This window comes from Mustela putorius, unplaced genomic scaffold (assembly GCF_011764305.1).
Source record: "Mustela putorius furo isolate JIRA1106 unplaced genomic scaffold, ASM1176430v1.1 tig00003858_pilon_pilon_pilon, whole genome shotgun sequence".
In the NCBI taxonomy this organism is placed as follows: Eukaryota; Metazoa; Chordata; class Mammalia; order Carnivora; family Mustelidae; genus Mustela; species Mustela putorius.
Genome location: NW_025422010.1, coordinates 17,328,441 through 17,340,699, shown reverse-complemented (window position 1 = coordinate 17,340,699; position 12,259 = coordinate 17,328,441). Strand labels below are relative to the sequence as shown.

Genomic DNA, 12,259 nt, shown 5'->3' with positions numbered 1-12,259 from the left:
CATAACTAACTTCAGCTGTTGTAGCGTAAACGGAGCTGTACTTAAGTCAGCAGAGTTGTGTGCTGCTCAAATTTTACTTGTAAAAATAAGTGGGAAATGGGCTATCGTTTGCTGATCCTCTGCTTTAAAGCAAAAATAAGACTAGAGCAGTCATATGATTTCAGAAAGTCATTCTGGGATTTCCAGAAGAGCAAGTTAAATTTTGTAACTACTAATGGCATGTAGGAAACGCAGTTGGCATGGTGTATCTTAGGAAACACCATGCTCCCTAAAGATTGCTTAGTGACTTTCATTATATTTTAACAAAAATATGTGACCTTGAAGTCACTTTATTTAGTCCACTTTCCCAGCCTATTCCCTTCTCCTGAAACCCTGAGATCAGTTATCAAGATACACATTCTGTTATTCTTGGAGCACCAGGCAACTGTACAACAACTGTTACAAAAATGTTTATTGTTTACCAAAACCATTGGACCTCTTATCAAATGCTGCTTGGTAACAAAATCTTATCACAGTTTTAATAAAAAAAAAAAAAAAAAGAAAGAAGCTAACTATTTGTCTCATTGTCATTAGTTAGACTTTCTGCAAGGTCACTTAATCCGGACTTATTCAGTGCATTCATCAGATTCTCAGGTGTTGCATGTACTCCCTCCTGATCTTGCCAGGCGACCAGTAGCTGCTTAGCTCTCATCTTCATGTCTTCGCTGTCACACTCAATTTGTCTAATTTCCGAGTCTTTCATTTCCAAGTAGGGAGCCAGAATCTTCCATTGCTCGCCCAGTTTACTGGCAAACGCCTCTATTTGTTCCCCTGTTACAGGTTTGTCTCGTCGGACATCAGGGCCTAGGAAACACAGGAGATGTGAATTATGTACAAAGTGTGAGGACATGTACAGTTCAAAATATACAACAGAACTGGGAAGATACAGGGCCACTGAACTATTAATCACCTTTCATAAGCTTTATTTTAGAAGTAGAATAATTCCTTTCTGTATTTTCCATGGGGTAAATACTGTTCTAACAGACATGATCACTAGGTAGCAGTACTTTTAAAATGAAAGCTGTTGCCTTTATTTTAATAACGAAGGCCTCCCCTGAAAAGCAGCTAACTGCCCCCCTCCATTAACAGGTGAGTCGCCCTCAAAATGTAAATACTTCCCTTCCCATCACTTCTAAATTTTATTGCATAAAGTGTAATATTTTAGAAGTTGTCAAGCAATGTTTAAAATTCCTCACTATAAGAAACAGCTGAGATAAATGTTAGAAGTTGAGAAGTAGATCAAATAACGTACCTCTCAACAAAGAACCCCAATCTTTTCCAATTTTGTAAAATAGCCAAGAAAATTCAATTCTTACTTTCATTTTCCTTCAGTAAAGCATCATTATCTTCCTCATCTTCATCCTCACCTGTTTTTATTTCTTCAGAAGGAGGCTAAAATGAGGAAGAAGAAAGTTTAAAAGAATGCCAGCTTGTAAAATAACTGGGGGATACTACTGGTTTAGACATGAGTGGCTGAGATTCCACATACAGGGCCCAGAACTTTATCCTTGAGCACGATACATGTGAATGTCTGGTAAGGATCACGAATGTGGGATGGTGTTAACCTGGAGAAGGAGTGGATGGGATAGACTCCTCTTCCCCCACACCTGGGAAAAAGGGAGCCACTAAGGAGTATGGGAAGATGAAAGATGATTTGCAAACATCTAGTGTACAGTAACAATGGACTAGAGAAAACTAGGGAAGCAACCAGGTCCTTAAAAATTGAGAAATTCTGCAGGATAGTTTTACCATATTGTAGTAATACAATGAGAAAATTGTATTGGCAAAGAGAACAGAGTAGAAAGGTCAAGGTGCCTACTGCTACCCGTAAGAGATCCTGTTTGATAAAAGACAACACACTGGCAGACAGGAGAAATTCATGTCTGAGTTTACAGGTGAGATAACTATTTAACCAAAATACTGTGAGCTTTAAAATTAAATTACATGCCTTACAAAAAGATTTATCAATTTATGTACTCCTATAAATGTACACCAAAATGCATTTTTCCTTATTCTTAAATATGAAGGTTTGTAGGTGGTTTTTTCCCATACAATGAACTATAAATTCAGCTTCTTAGCGATAGTACTTTTAAGTAAAATAACAACTAAAGACTATGAAAACGCTGATGGATATTACTTACTGGTAATTCCTTTGCTAGCTTTATTACCATGTTTTCGAGATACTCTGGCAAACTTTTAAATTGCTGGTTGGTTGGCTGGAAGAAGTGAGGGCTTCTCCGTGCTAATAGTCTCAGGGCTCTCCAACCATAATTTGAATTGTTCACAGCCCTAGGAAAAGAAATGTCAGTCTTGTAATTTTGGGTTTTTTTAAAAATTTCTATATGCCTTCCAGTTTAGAATATAGAATGTCCCACAGTAAATTAGGTTAAGTAGCTGAAGGCACCATTCTCTTTATTCTGATCTTATTCCTAAAGAACCTCTAAGGGTGCAGTACACTTACAAATGAACATTAGAAATCAGAATCTGATGAGGCAGGTTCTTATGCAACAAACACATCTGGAAAGTTTATATACATTTTACTTTAAAAAGCTGGTATGTGATAGTAATGAGGTTCTGTGTGCAGGACAGTAATCATCTACCTCTGGAAAAAATAGGTTTACTATATTCAGTGAGTTGATATACTGGCAATGCCATCTAAAGGTTTTGACCATATTCAGTATGTCATTTTCCGTTTATATAAACATCTCATTTTAATTTGCTTAATACCAAACTCAATGAATAAAAATGGTTCCAAAACCAAAAGGGGGAAACCTGGAATAGCCACCCCAGTGAGCAGTGATGACAGAGTCCACAAACTGTTCCCTAATGAAGCACAGCAGTGCCGCACAGGGAGAATGGAAACCTCACAAATGCTAAAAATAATGTTCCAGAACCAGCCATGCTGCAGAAGAATCCAGGGCACAAATTGTGAAGATCCCCCTAAGTTCTTAAGGATAGCAACTGGTTTATTTAGTCCTCTCTTACAAATGAGCCTCTAATTTTAACAAGTGCTAAACTTGCAAAACTACTCTTACACTGTGGTCTTGCCAACTTAATGTCATAGTATAAGGCTTTGCCTGATCAGTTAACCAGCCTATCTCTCTGACAACTTTCCATTTAAGCAGTTTCAGTCTTTTTAAGCATTTTCAAAATTCCCCACCAGTTATACATACAAACTTTCTTACTCTCCAGGAATCCATAACACTCAGGTTCTGAAACCAAGGTTCGTGGAGAACTATCTAACCTGCATTCACTCAACAACACTCAGACCTTATGGGTACCCTGAACACTTGAGACACTATAATCTTGCAGTCAGAAGCAGGGCCTTGAGGCCAGAGTGATTTCCTGGCTCTGGCATTTACTAGATGAGAACTTCAATACATGATTCACTCTCTGCCTCACTTTGTTTAACTGTAAAATGGAGATAGGGGCAGTTTCTACCATAGAGGTAAATACGGTAAGTGCTCAGGGAGTCCCTGACAGACAGTGAATGTGTAAATGTACTGGCAAGTATCACTGCTATTGATAAACACAAGGTATAAGAATTTCACACAGTGGTAAGGATGAGAACATAAATGAAAATTTCAGGTGAGGAGCTTTCGGCCCAGGGAAAACTGCCCTTAGGCAGTATCTCCAAGGAGAGATGAAGTGAGCCCATACCACAGGAATAGCCTGGGCAGAAGTTTCAAGTAAACATAATAGCAAATGCCAAGGTCCTGAAGTGGAACGACCTTTTTGAGTCGAAGAACAGAAACCTGGCTGGTGAAGCAAGAGCAGAGAGAAAATGAACAAAGGAAATGTGGTTCAAAGTTGGCAGCAGCCAAACTGAGGTCTTTTAGGCTCCAGTAAGGAGTCTGGGTTTATTCCAGGCAGTCACTGAAACAGTTTTAAGCAGGAGACCAGACTTTTTGAGTTTAAAAATCACAATTCTCATGCTGGAGAACTGACCAGAGCATCCTTCATTAAGAGATCATAGTAACTAACTCACAACTAGTCACAAGGTCACACTAGTAACAGCGCTCTATTTACTGCATGCTAACTACATGTCCTATGTGGTTCAAAGTGAATCATCTTATTTAATCCTCAGAATAACCCCCTGAAATGGGTGTTATTACTACGTAGCAATGAGAGAACAAGCAGAAAGGGGTTACAGTTGCCCTAGCAGTCTAGCCAATGAGTGACAAAAGTGTCTTGGATTGGAACCCAGGCAATCTGACAAAGCCCTTGCCCTTAAAATATGATACCACAATGCCTATTTAAAACCATGGGGCTGGGGAACCTGGGTGGTTCAGTCAGTTAAGCATCTACCTTCGGCTAAGGTCATGATCCCAGCTCAGCAGGGAGCCTGCTTCTCTCTCTCTGCTTGTGCTCATTCTCTCAAATAAAATCTTAAAATTAAAATTTAAAAAAATTTAAAAAAGAAAGAAAAGAAATAGCCATGCGGCTAGGTACATGGGTAGCTCAGTTAGTTGAGGGCCCAGCTCTTAGTTTCTGTTCAGGTCATGATCTCAGGTTTGTGAGATCAAGTCCCACGCAGGGCTCCACCCTCACCATGGAGTCTGTTTGAGAGTCTCTCCCTTTGCCCCTCACCTTGCTTGTAAACTCTCTCTAAAGTAAGTAAATAAATAAACTCTTAAAAAGAAAAACTTTAAAAACGGCTATGTGGTGTTGCCTAGATTAGATGAAAAACCCGAGACTGAGCCCTAAGTTTACTCCAAAATCTGGGAGTTAGGCAGAGTGGATGGGGAGCCAGCTCTTACGCAGCGAGGCAGGAGTGTAGTTGAGTGGGTGTCAAGAGAATACATTATGGAAGGAGAGAAAAGTGGGAAATGCTGGGAGGTTGAAAAAAAGATGCTATGACCTTGACAACCGCTACCTCAGTGGAGGGACAGGGAGACTACCCAGTGGCAGTGAGCTGACAAGGGAATGGGGGGTGAGGAAATGAAGGCAACAGCTATCAGCATGTCTCAGGAGGCACTGATTTGAAGGGGAAAAGAGGATTATTCGCGGGAAGGTGGAGGCCCAAGGCGATTGTTCTTAATTTTCAAAACAAGTGTGATTCTGTCATGCTGGTCAGTGGGCATGGCCACTGAAATCAGGAATGTGTACCTACATGAACCTGGTACATAAATTCACCTAGGAGGAAAAGTACTCACCTATCAATGGTCTCCCTTGATTAGTGTTCTAATGTACATACAATTCCTAAAAAAATATTGTAGAATGTTAGCTCATAATAAATACTACTTACTTGTATTCATTTTCAACCATGTTCTCAGGGTCTGCCTGTTCAATGGCTTCTTCAAAAAATTCCTCCAAAGTTGGCATGTATTCCCTGAGTGTTAAAAAAACAACTAGTGAGGATCATATATGTTTGTTCTTAATAATAAGTACTCCTAAAATAGTGGCAATGAAAGATCCTAATATTACCCACACTTGAGTTATGTTACTTAGGAACTCCCGATTTTTTAAGGAGGTAAATGACTCAGAATGGAACTTCTCAAAGAGGACAACAGTCAGTGCGCTCCTGCATCATGTCATATACTACACTCCATGTAATGTCTCACTAACAGTCACTGGGCTCTATCCTGTAAGATTACTTGGTCAGGGGCAGCTGGGGCTTTCACAGCATTTGAATTTCCCCAGCAAGGAGGAAAATGTCACATCCAGTGTCCGTATTCAAGGACTTTTTTTCTTTAAGCCAGAATTCATAAAACCTACACTAATACCCAGGCCACACTGAGATTTATTTAACTGTGAGCTTATTTTAGGTCATTCCCATGAAAGTGTGGTTGGTTTTTAATTGTCTCTTTCCGGAATTTGGTTTTAGAAATAAGATTTTGATACAAGCAAATAAATAAGACCCAAGGGTCTGATTATAAGACATTTTGACTAAAAACTAGAAAAATGGGCTCTGTAAGGAAAGCTCAAGCACCCAATCTTAGAACTTTCATTACAATAACACACTCTCTAACTAGTAAACATTAAGAGGGCTGGAAGGTTTCCTTGGAGTTGACCACCACTCTTTTATCTATCACACTAGACAAAGCAAGGGGACACTAAAATCCCAACCAGACTATCATTGATCAGTGTTTGGAACCATTTATTAGTTTAAAAATTACTTATACAATTGATCCTTGAACATCACTGAGTTTGAACTGTGTGGGTCCACTTATTTGTGGATTTTAAAAAAATAAATACAGTACTCTAAATGTGTTTTTTCTTCCTTAATATTTTAGTATTTTTTTCTCCAGCTTCCCTTACCTTAAGAATACAGTATTTAAGAATACAGTATATAATACATATAACATACAAAATGTATTCATGTTTTGTATATCAATATATCACCTATACATGTTATGAGTAAGGCTTCCAATCAACAGTAGGCTACTGAAGTTTTGAGGGAATCAAAAGTTACTTATGCATTTTTTACTGTGTGGGGGTTGTCACCCTAACCCCTGTTCGAGGGTCAACTATACCACGAGCAATCAAGACTAAAAACAGAACAAACCTCCCAGGCACTGCCATATATATGTATGTGTTTTACAAATACAAATATATAAAAATAACTACAAATATATATATATGCAATTAAAATATATACAAATAAAAATACATACAAATAAAAAAATCTACCAGTATTTATGTAGTGTTTTACAGACACTACAAATACAACTCCCCTTTCTGATCTCGTTCTCTTTCCCCAGAGGTGGCCGCACTTCAAATCTGATATTTATCACTTAGGTTTTTGTTTTTTTTTTTAAATTGAGTGTATACTGTTTTGAAGCTTTTCAAACTTCTAACCCTGATTTTTCTGAAGCATGTCTATCGGATGCAATAGTCCTCAACCTCATTCTGATGCCCGACCCCTACACAAATATCACACATTATCCATTCTCCCTTTGATATTTAGGTGGTTCCCCATTTTTGCTATGACATTGCTAAATGAACATCCTGGTACCAGTCTCATTTGTGCAGGTGAATGAGTTTCTTTAGACACTATGGTCTTCAAACCTCTCCTACAACCCACAGTAAGGAATTAACTTGATATTACAACCCAAAACACAAATGCAAGTATGTGTATCATAATATGTAAGTAAAACTAATGTTTCACAAAAATGTATTTTGTTCCACTAAGAAAAATGCCAGTAGCAACTAATGAACTGACCTCACAAATCAGCAATTCTCAACTTGTAGTTTTAAAAGAACTACTTTAAGATCAACCAACCCAGGAGTGGAATTGTCAGTATGTATGGTATGCACATCTTTAATTTCTAGTTACTTCCAAATTGTTTTCCAAAGTGGCAGTACCAATTTAGGCTCCCACCAGCATCACTGGCATATGATTTTTTTTTTTTAAAGAATTTATTTATTTGGCAGAGAGAGATCACAAGTAGGCAAAGAAGCAGGCAGAGAGAGAGGGGGAAGCAGGCTCCCCGCCGAGCAGAAAGCCCGATGTGGGCTCCATCCAAGGATTCCAGGATTATGACCAGAGCCAAAGGCTGAGCCATCTAGGGGCCCCATAGGATTTCTTTGATTCTGGCGTTACTTAGAAGTATCTGAAAGCTTTTAAAATATATTTTGTTACTCACGTAGAATTTCAATGCATTTCTGGGAGTGCCTAGGTGGCTCAGTTAAGCGTCTGCCTTCGGCTCAGGTCATGATCCCAGGGTCCTGGACTGAGCCCTGCATTGGGCTCCCTGCTCAGTGGGAAGCTTGCTTCTCCCTCTCCCACTCCCCCCTGCTTGTGTTCTCTCTCTTGCTGTCAAATAAATAAAGTCATAAAAAAAATGCATTTCTGTTTTCTGTAAGACAAGTCTGTTAATCATCTTGTTAAATCCTAAGTTTTTTTGAGCAAACTTTCTAAATACTGAAAGTACTGAGTGTCAAAATTCTAGTAAAACATTTTGCAGATGTGTCAAAATGAAGTGTCAGGATGATGGATTGGTTAATTTCTCATTCTAATTCTGTCAGTTTCTTGAAACTATATTTTTTAGAAACAAGGCTTAGAATATCTATTTCTGATGCATTTTTTTCTTGTATCTTTCTGCACTTTTAAGACTCTTCTGTCTGATATCAATATAACTATCCTTCCTATATCAGTTTTCTTTTCTTTTTTTTTTTTAGTTTCAGCCTTTCCATATCCTTAAGGTGTTTCTTACAAATAACATATAGATGGGCTTTTATTTATTTATTTATTTTTAAAGACTTTATCTACTTGACAGACAGAGATCACAAGTAGGCAGAGAGGCAGGCAGAGAGAGAAAAGAGGAAAGCAGGCTCCCCGCTGAGCAGAGAGCCCGATGCGGGGCTTGATCCCAAGACCCTGGGATCATGACCTGAGCCGAAGGCAGAGGCTTAACCCACTGAACCACCCAGGTGCTCCATAGATGGGCTTTTAAAATAGAATACCAACTTCTATCTTTGAACTAGAAAGTCCATTTCCCTTTATTGTTGTACCTGAATTTCTTTTAACTATATTTGTTTTATACCTAAGTTCCATCACTTGTTTGTTATGTACGTCTTTCTCCTTGCCTATTTTTATTTGATTGTTTGTTTTCTTACTTCCTTTTGTTCTCATCTAAAAGCTATATATTCTGTTTCTTTTACATACTTAGCAAGCATGCTTAATAGAAGTTGTTATTCATTATCTCTATCTTCATATGTAACATTCTAGTCTAATATTTAACATGCCTATTAAATCTTAAAATTTCAATGACTTTTTTTTTATTGCTAGAATTTTTTTTTTCAAATTTATTTGCTCCTGAGAGTGTCCTGTTCCTTTTTAAGTTTCAATTCCTTCTTCTATATCTTTAACTATCTTTTTTTTTTTTTTTTTAAAGATTTTATTTATTTATTTGTAAGAGAGAGAGAGTGAGAGCGAGCACAGGCAGACAGAGTGGAAGGCAGAGTCAGAGGGAGAAGCAGGCTCCCTGCGGAGCAAGGAGCCCGATGTGAGACTCGATCCCAGGACCCTGGGATCATGACCTGAGCCGAAGGCAGCTGCTTAACCAACTGAGCCACCCAGGCGTCCCAATATATCTTTAACTATCTTAAACATACTTATTTTAAGCTGTATTTACTGGATGTTTTCATTATCTGAAGTGGTTGTCTAACTTCTGTTGTTTGTTTGTTCCACCTGCTGATTCTTTCTCATGGTATATTGTTTTCTTGAATGTTTTAAGTTCAGATGCTTGAGTATCTTCAGACTTCTATCTGTAGGATCCTTGTATGGCTTAGGTTGAAGGTATGACCTCCAGAAAGCTTTGTAACATCAGACTGAGACATCTGAATTCACCCCCTCAGCTACGGCGTTCCTTTACAGGCCAGTGGTATAAATTCAAACTGGAGGGCTGCATGACAGCAGACCTGTGGTTATTGTTTCTCCAGGTGGACTGTTTTTCTTTTCACCCACACCTCAGCTAGAAATGGACAAGCTTATTTCCTGGCCCAGTGAACAAGTCCCACCTCCCCAGTATGCTCTTTGTTTATGTTTAGTACAGTGCTTCAAGGGCCTCAGTTTTATTCAAAGGAGACTCAGTAACAACTCTGCAGGCTGAAGGCCCCACTTTCTGTCTTTCATGGCTCTTAAAACCCAAGCTCCCTGGCTTCCCAAAGTGGGATGCATCTGCAAGCTTTCCAGCTAGAAACACCCATATTGGCTCATACTTTGGTTTTTGGTTCCCTAACCTTCTTCTTTTGTGAATTTGTATTTTCCTGTGATTTCTAAAAGTATTTTATCCACACTTCTAGGTGTTTCATGGTGGGAAGCCATAGTCTGCTATGCCAAAATCAACCATAACAAATTAATTTCATTCACTTAACATTTGAGTAAAGCAGTACCTCATGTGAAACATGTTAAACTTGCCTTGTCTCTGATTTGCAAGCTTCCATATTATCAGGACAGAGATTCCAAAGCCTTGTTAACTCCTCACTGCAAAACAGACACATAAAAACATTTTTAATGGACATCATCCTCATATACCTTAAGGTTGCAAAAATACTTAAACAGTGAATTTTTAAGGGGTGACAGAATGAGCTTTAACTTTCTTCATTAATTTTTGGTATTTGGCAAACTTTCTACATATGCTTGTCTTTAATGATAACAATCATTTGTTCTAAAAATATTCAAGCAGAATATAAAGCAATGAATAATTAACTGGAAGGTAACAGAAATTGAAGGAGCATGCTACCTTGCAGCAACTGGAAGTGAGCTGGATCGATCTAATAGCAATTATACTGTCTGTGACATGGAAAAATCAGAACAGTCTAGAGCCATGGATTTGGGAAGCAGGAGACAAAATGGTAGCTTATCTATCTATGTGAATCCATGTAAAGGGCCCTTGAGATTGAGAGCGTGTGGTTTGTTTCAGTCATTTATGTATGTATCAAACACACAAAAAATGTGAAAAACACAGAAACTGGGGAGGGTCTTACACTAACATCTTAAAAAAAAAAAAAAATACCATCCTACATATGGAGACAGGTAAACCTACTTTCCCATCAAAATCTTTTTGTTGGGTCCTTTCCCTAGGAAGTCTTCTGGTGCTGTTCTCTTGCGAGCTACTCTTGTTGGCTTGGTGTCTGACGTTCTGTGGTGAATAAAACACACTGGAATTACAAATGGATAGCACACATAAAAAGTGTTTAATGTAAAAGAAAATTCAATTATTGTTTTCTTCCCATAAAAACATAAATGTTTTCTATTATTATAGAACACTCATCAGAAGACAAAAATGCCACATCCAGGGACAAATTACAAGGAGTGGGTTTATACCATTTTTTCCCAATAATAATAGATTAATCTGTTCTGGAAACTTAATGACAAGAAATCTGAGGTGAAAGATTCAACTAGAAGTAAAAACGGTTGTATTCTTACAGAGTTAAACATTTGCTTTTTACTATGAAATACATATATACATCTGTACATGATGTAAAATAATCACGTCAAACTGTATTTTGAAATGTCTTTCTTCTCATAGTGCTTGAGATGAGTATATATTTACCTTTCTTTCACAAAACTTGGGCAGCCTTCATTTTTCCATGAGTTCCAGTTTTCTTCAGTATTTAATATATGCTGGGAAAAACACAGAAATTAATTTGTGTAATGAAGGCCTTTGAAATTCTATTTGGTGCTAAGAAGACTATGTAAATATAAAACACATACCTCTACCATCTTTGAAAATCTTTCTCCATCGGGGGGGTTTTCAGATAGTAGCTGTGATTAGAAAGAATATACTAAGCTTTCAACAACTTTCTGCATCATAGGAGTGGTTTGTAGGCAGAGGACCAAGAAGTGTTTGTGGTCTTGTACCTGAGCTTAACTTTATCCTTATTTTCCTATTTGGGGCTGAAACAAAGAAAATTCTAAATTTCCATTTTGTTCAATCATGGGTTTGTTGCATGTTGAACTTACTTGATACACTGATTTTGTAGTATCTTCAATCCAGAGTGATTGCTCATCAGTTAAAACATAGTTTGAACTAGGGAACAAAGCAACAAAAACGGGCTTGAGTTACAGCAATGTATATTCAATTTTAAGGCTTACATACGGTCTTATAAAAACCCAAGGCACATAATAGGTAAGTTAACCAAAAGTGTCAAATAGTGTCAAAAATTACCAAGATAAGAACAATCACAAATGAGAGGATTGTAAGAGAAAATTCTTGCATTTCATTTAAGATGGTTAGAATTTAAGACACAAAGGTATATGAAGGAGGATGACAATCAGTCTGATTAACTATGAACAGAGCAATGAGTGTTTCCTAAAATAAGAAATTTAATATGGAATGAAAACCTCAGAGAGAATAACAACATATTATTCTCCATGTTGTACATTCAGATACACTGCTCCAAAAGGCAATCAAAAGACAAGAACAGAGGGGCGCCTGGGTGGCTCAGTGGGTTAAGCCTCTGCCTTCGGCTCAGGTCATGATCTCAGGGTCCTGGGATCGAGCCCCACATCGGGCTCTGCTCAGCAGGGAGCCTGCCCCCTCCCCCAACCCCCGCCTGCCTGTCTGCCTACTTGTGATCTCTCTCTGTCAAATGGATAAATAAAATCTTAAAACAACAACAACAACAAAGACAGGAATAGAAAACCTTAGAGAAAGCTGAAGGCAGACCCAAAGTGTTAATGGGGACAATTACTCCAGCTTTCACTAGCACCGAATGCTTTATAGCCAGGCAGTAAACGGTGACAAACTACTGTGCCAGGATGAGCACT

At 38.2% G+C, this 12,259-nt stretch overlaps 1 protein-coding gene across 1 annotated transcript in view; it reads right to left on the bottom strand.

Moving 5' to 3' along the window:
• Positions 1-436: 436 nt before the first annotated feature.
• The window catches only part of THOC1 (THO complex 1), a 52,970-nt gene continuing 41,147 nt past the window's right edge, over positions 437-12,259 (bottom strand). The window contains exons 13-21 of the mRNA XM_004742813.3: positions 11,453-11,519; positions 11,204-11,254; positions 11,043-11,113; positions 10,533-10,628; positions 9,905-9,970; positions 5,288-5,371; positions 2,181-2,328; positions 1,356-1,431; positions 437-843 (exon numbers count right to left, since the gene is read on the bottom strand). Coding sequence (XP_004742870.1) covers positions 548-843; positions 1,356-1,431; positions 2,181-2,328; positions 5,288-5,371; positions 9,905-9,970; positions 10,533-10,628; positions 11,043-11,113; positions 11,204-11,254; positions 11,453-11,519 — 955 coding nt within the window. The 3' untranslated portion in view covers positions 437-547. The remainder of the gene's footprint in view (positions 844-1,355; positions 1,432-2,180; positions 2,329-5,287; positions 5,372-9,904; positions 9,971-10,532; positions 10,629-11,042; positions 11,114-11,203; positions 11,255-11,452; positions 11,520-12,259) is intronic.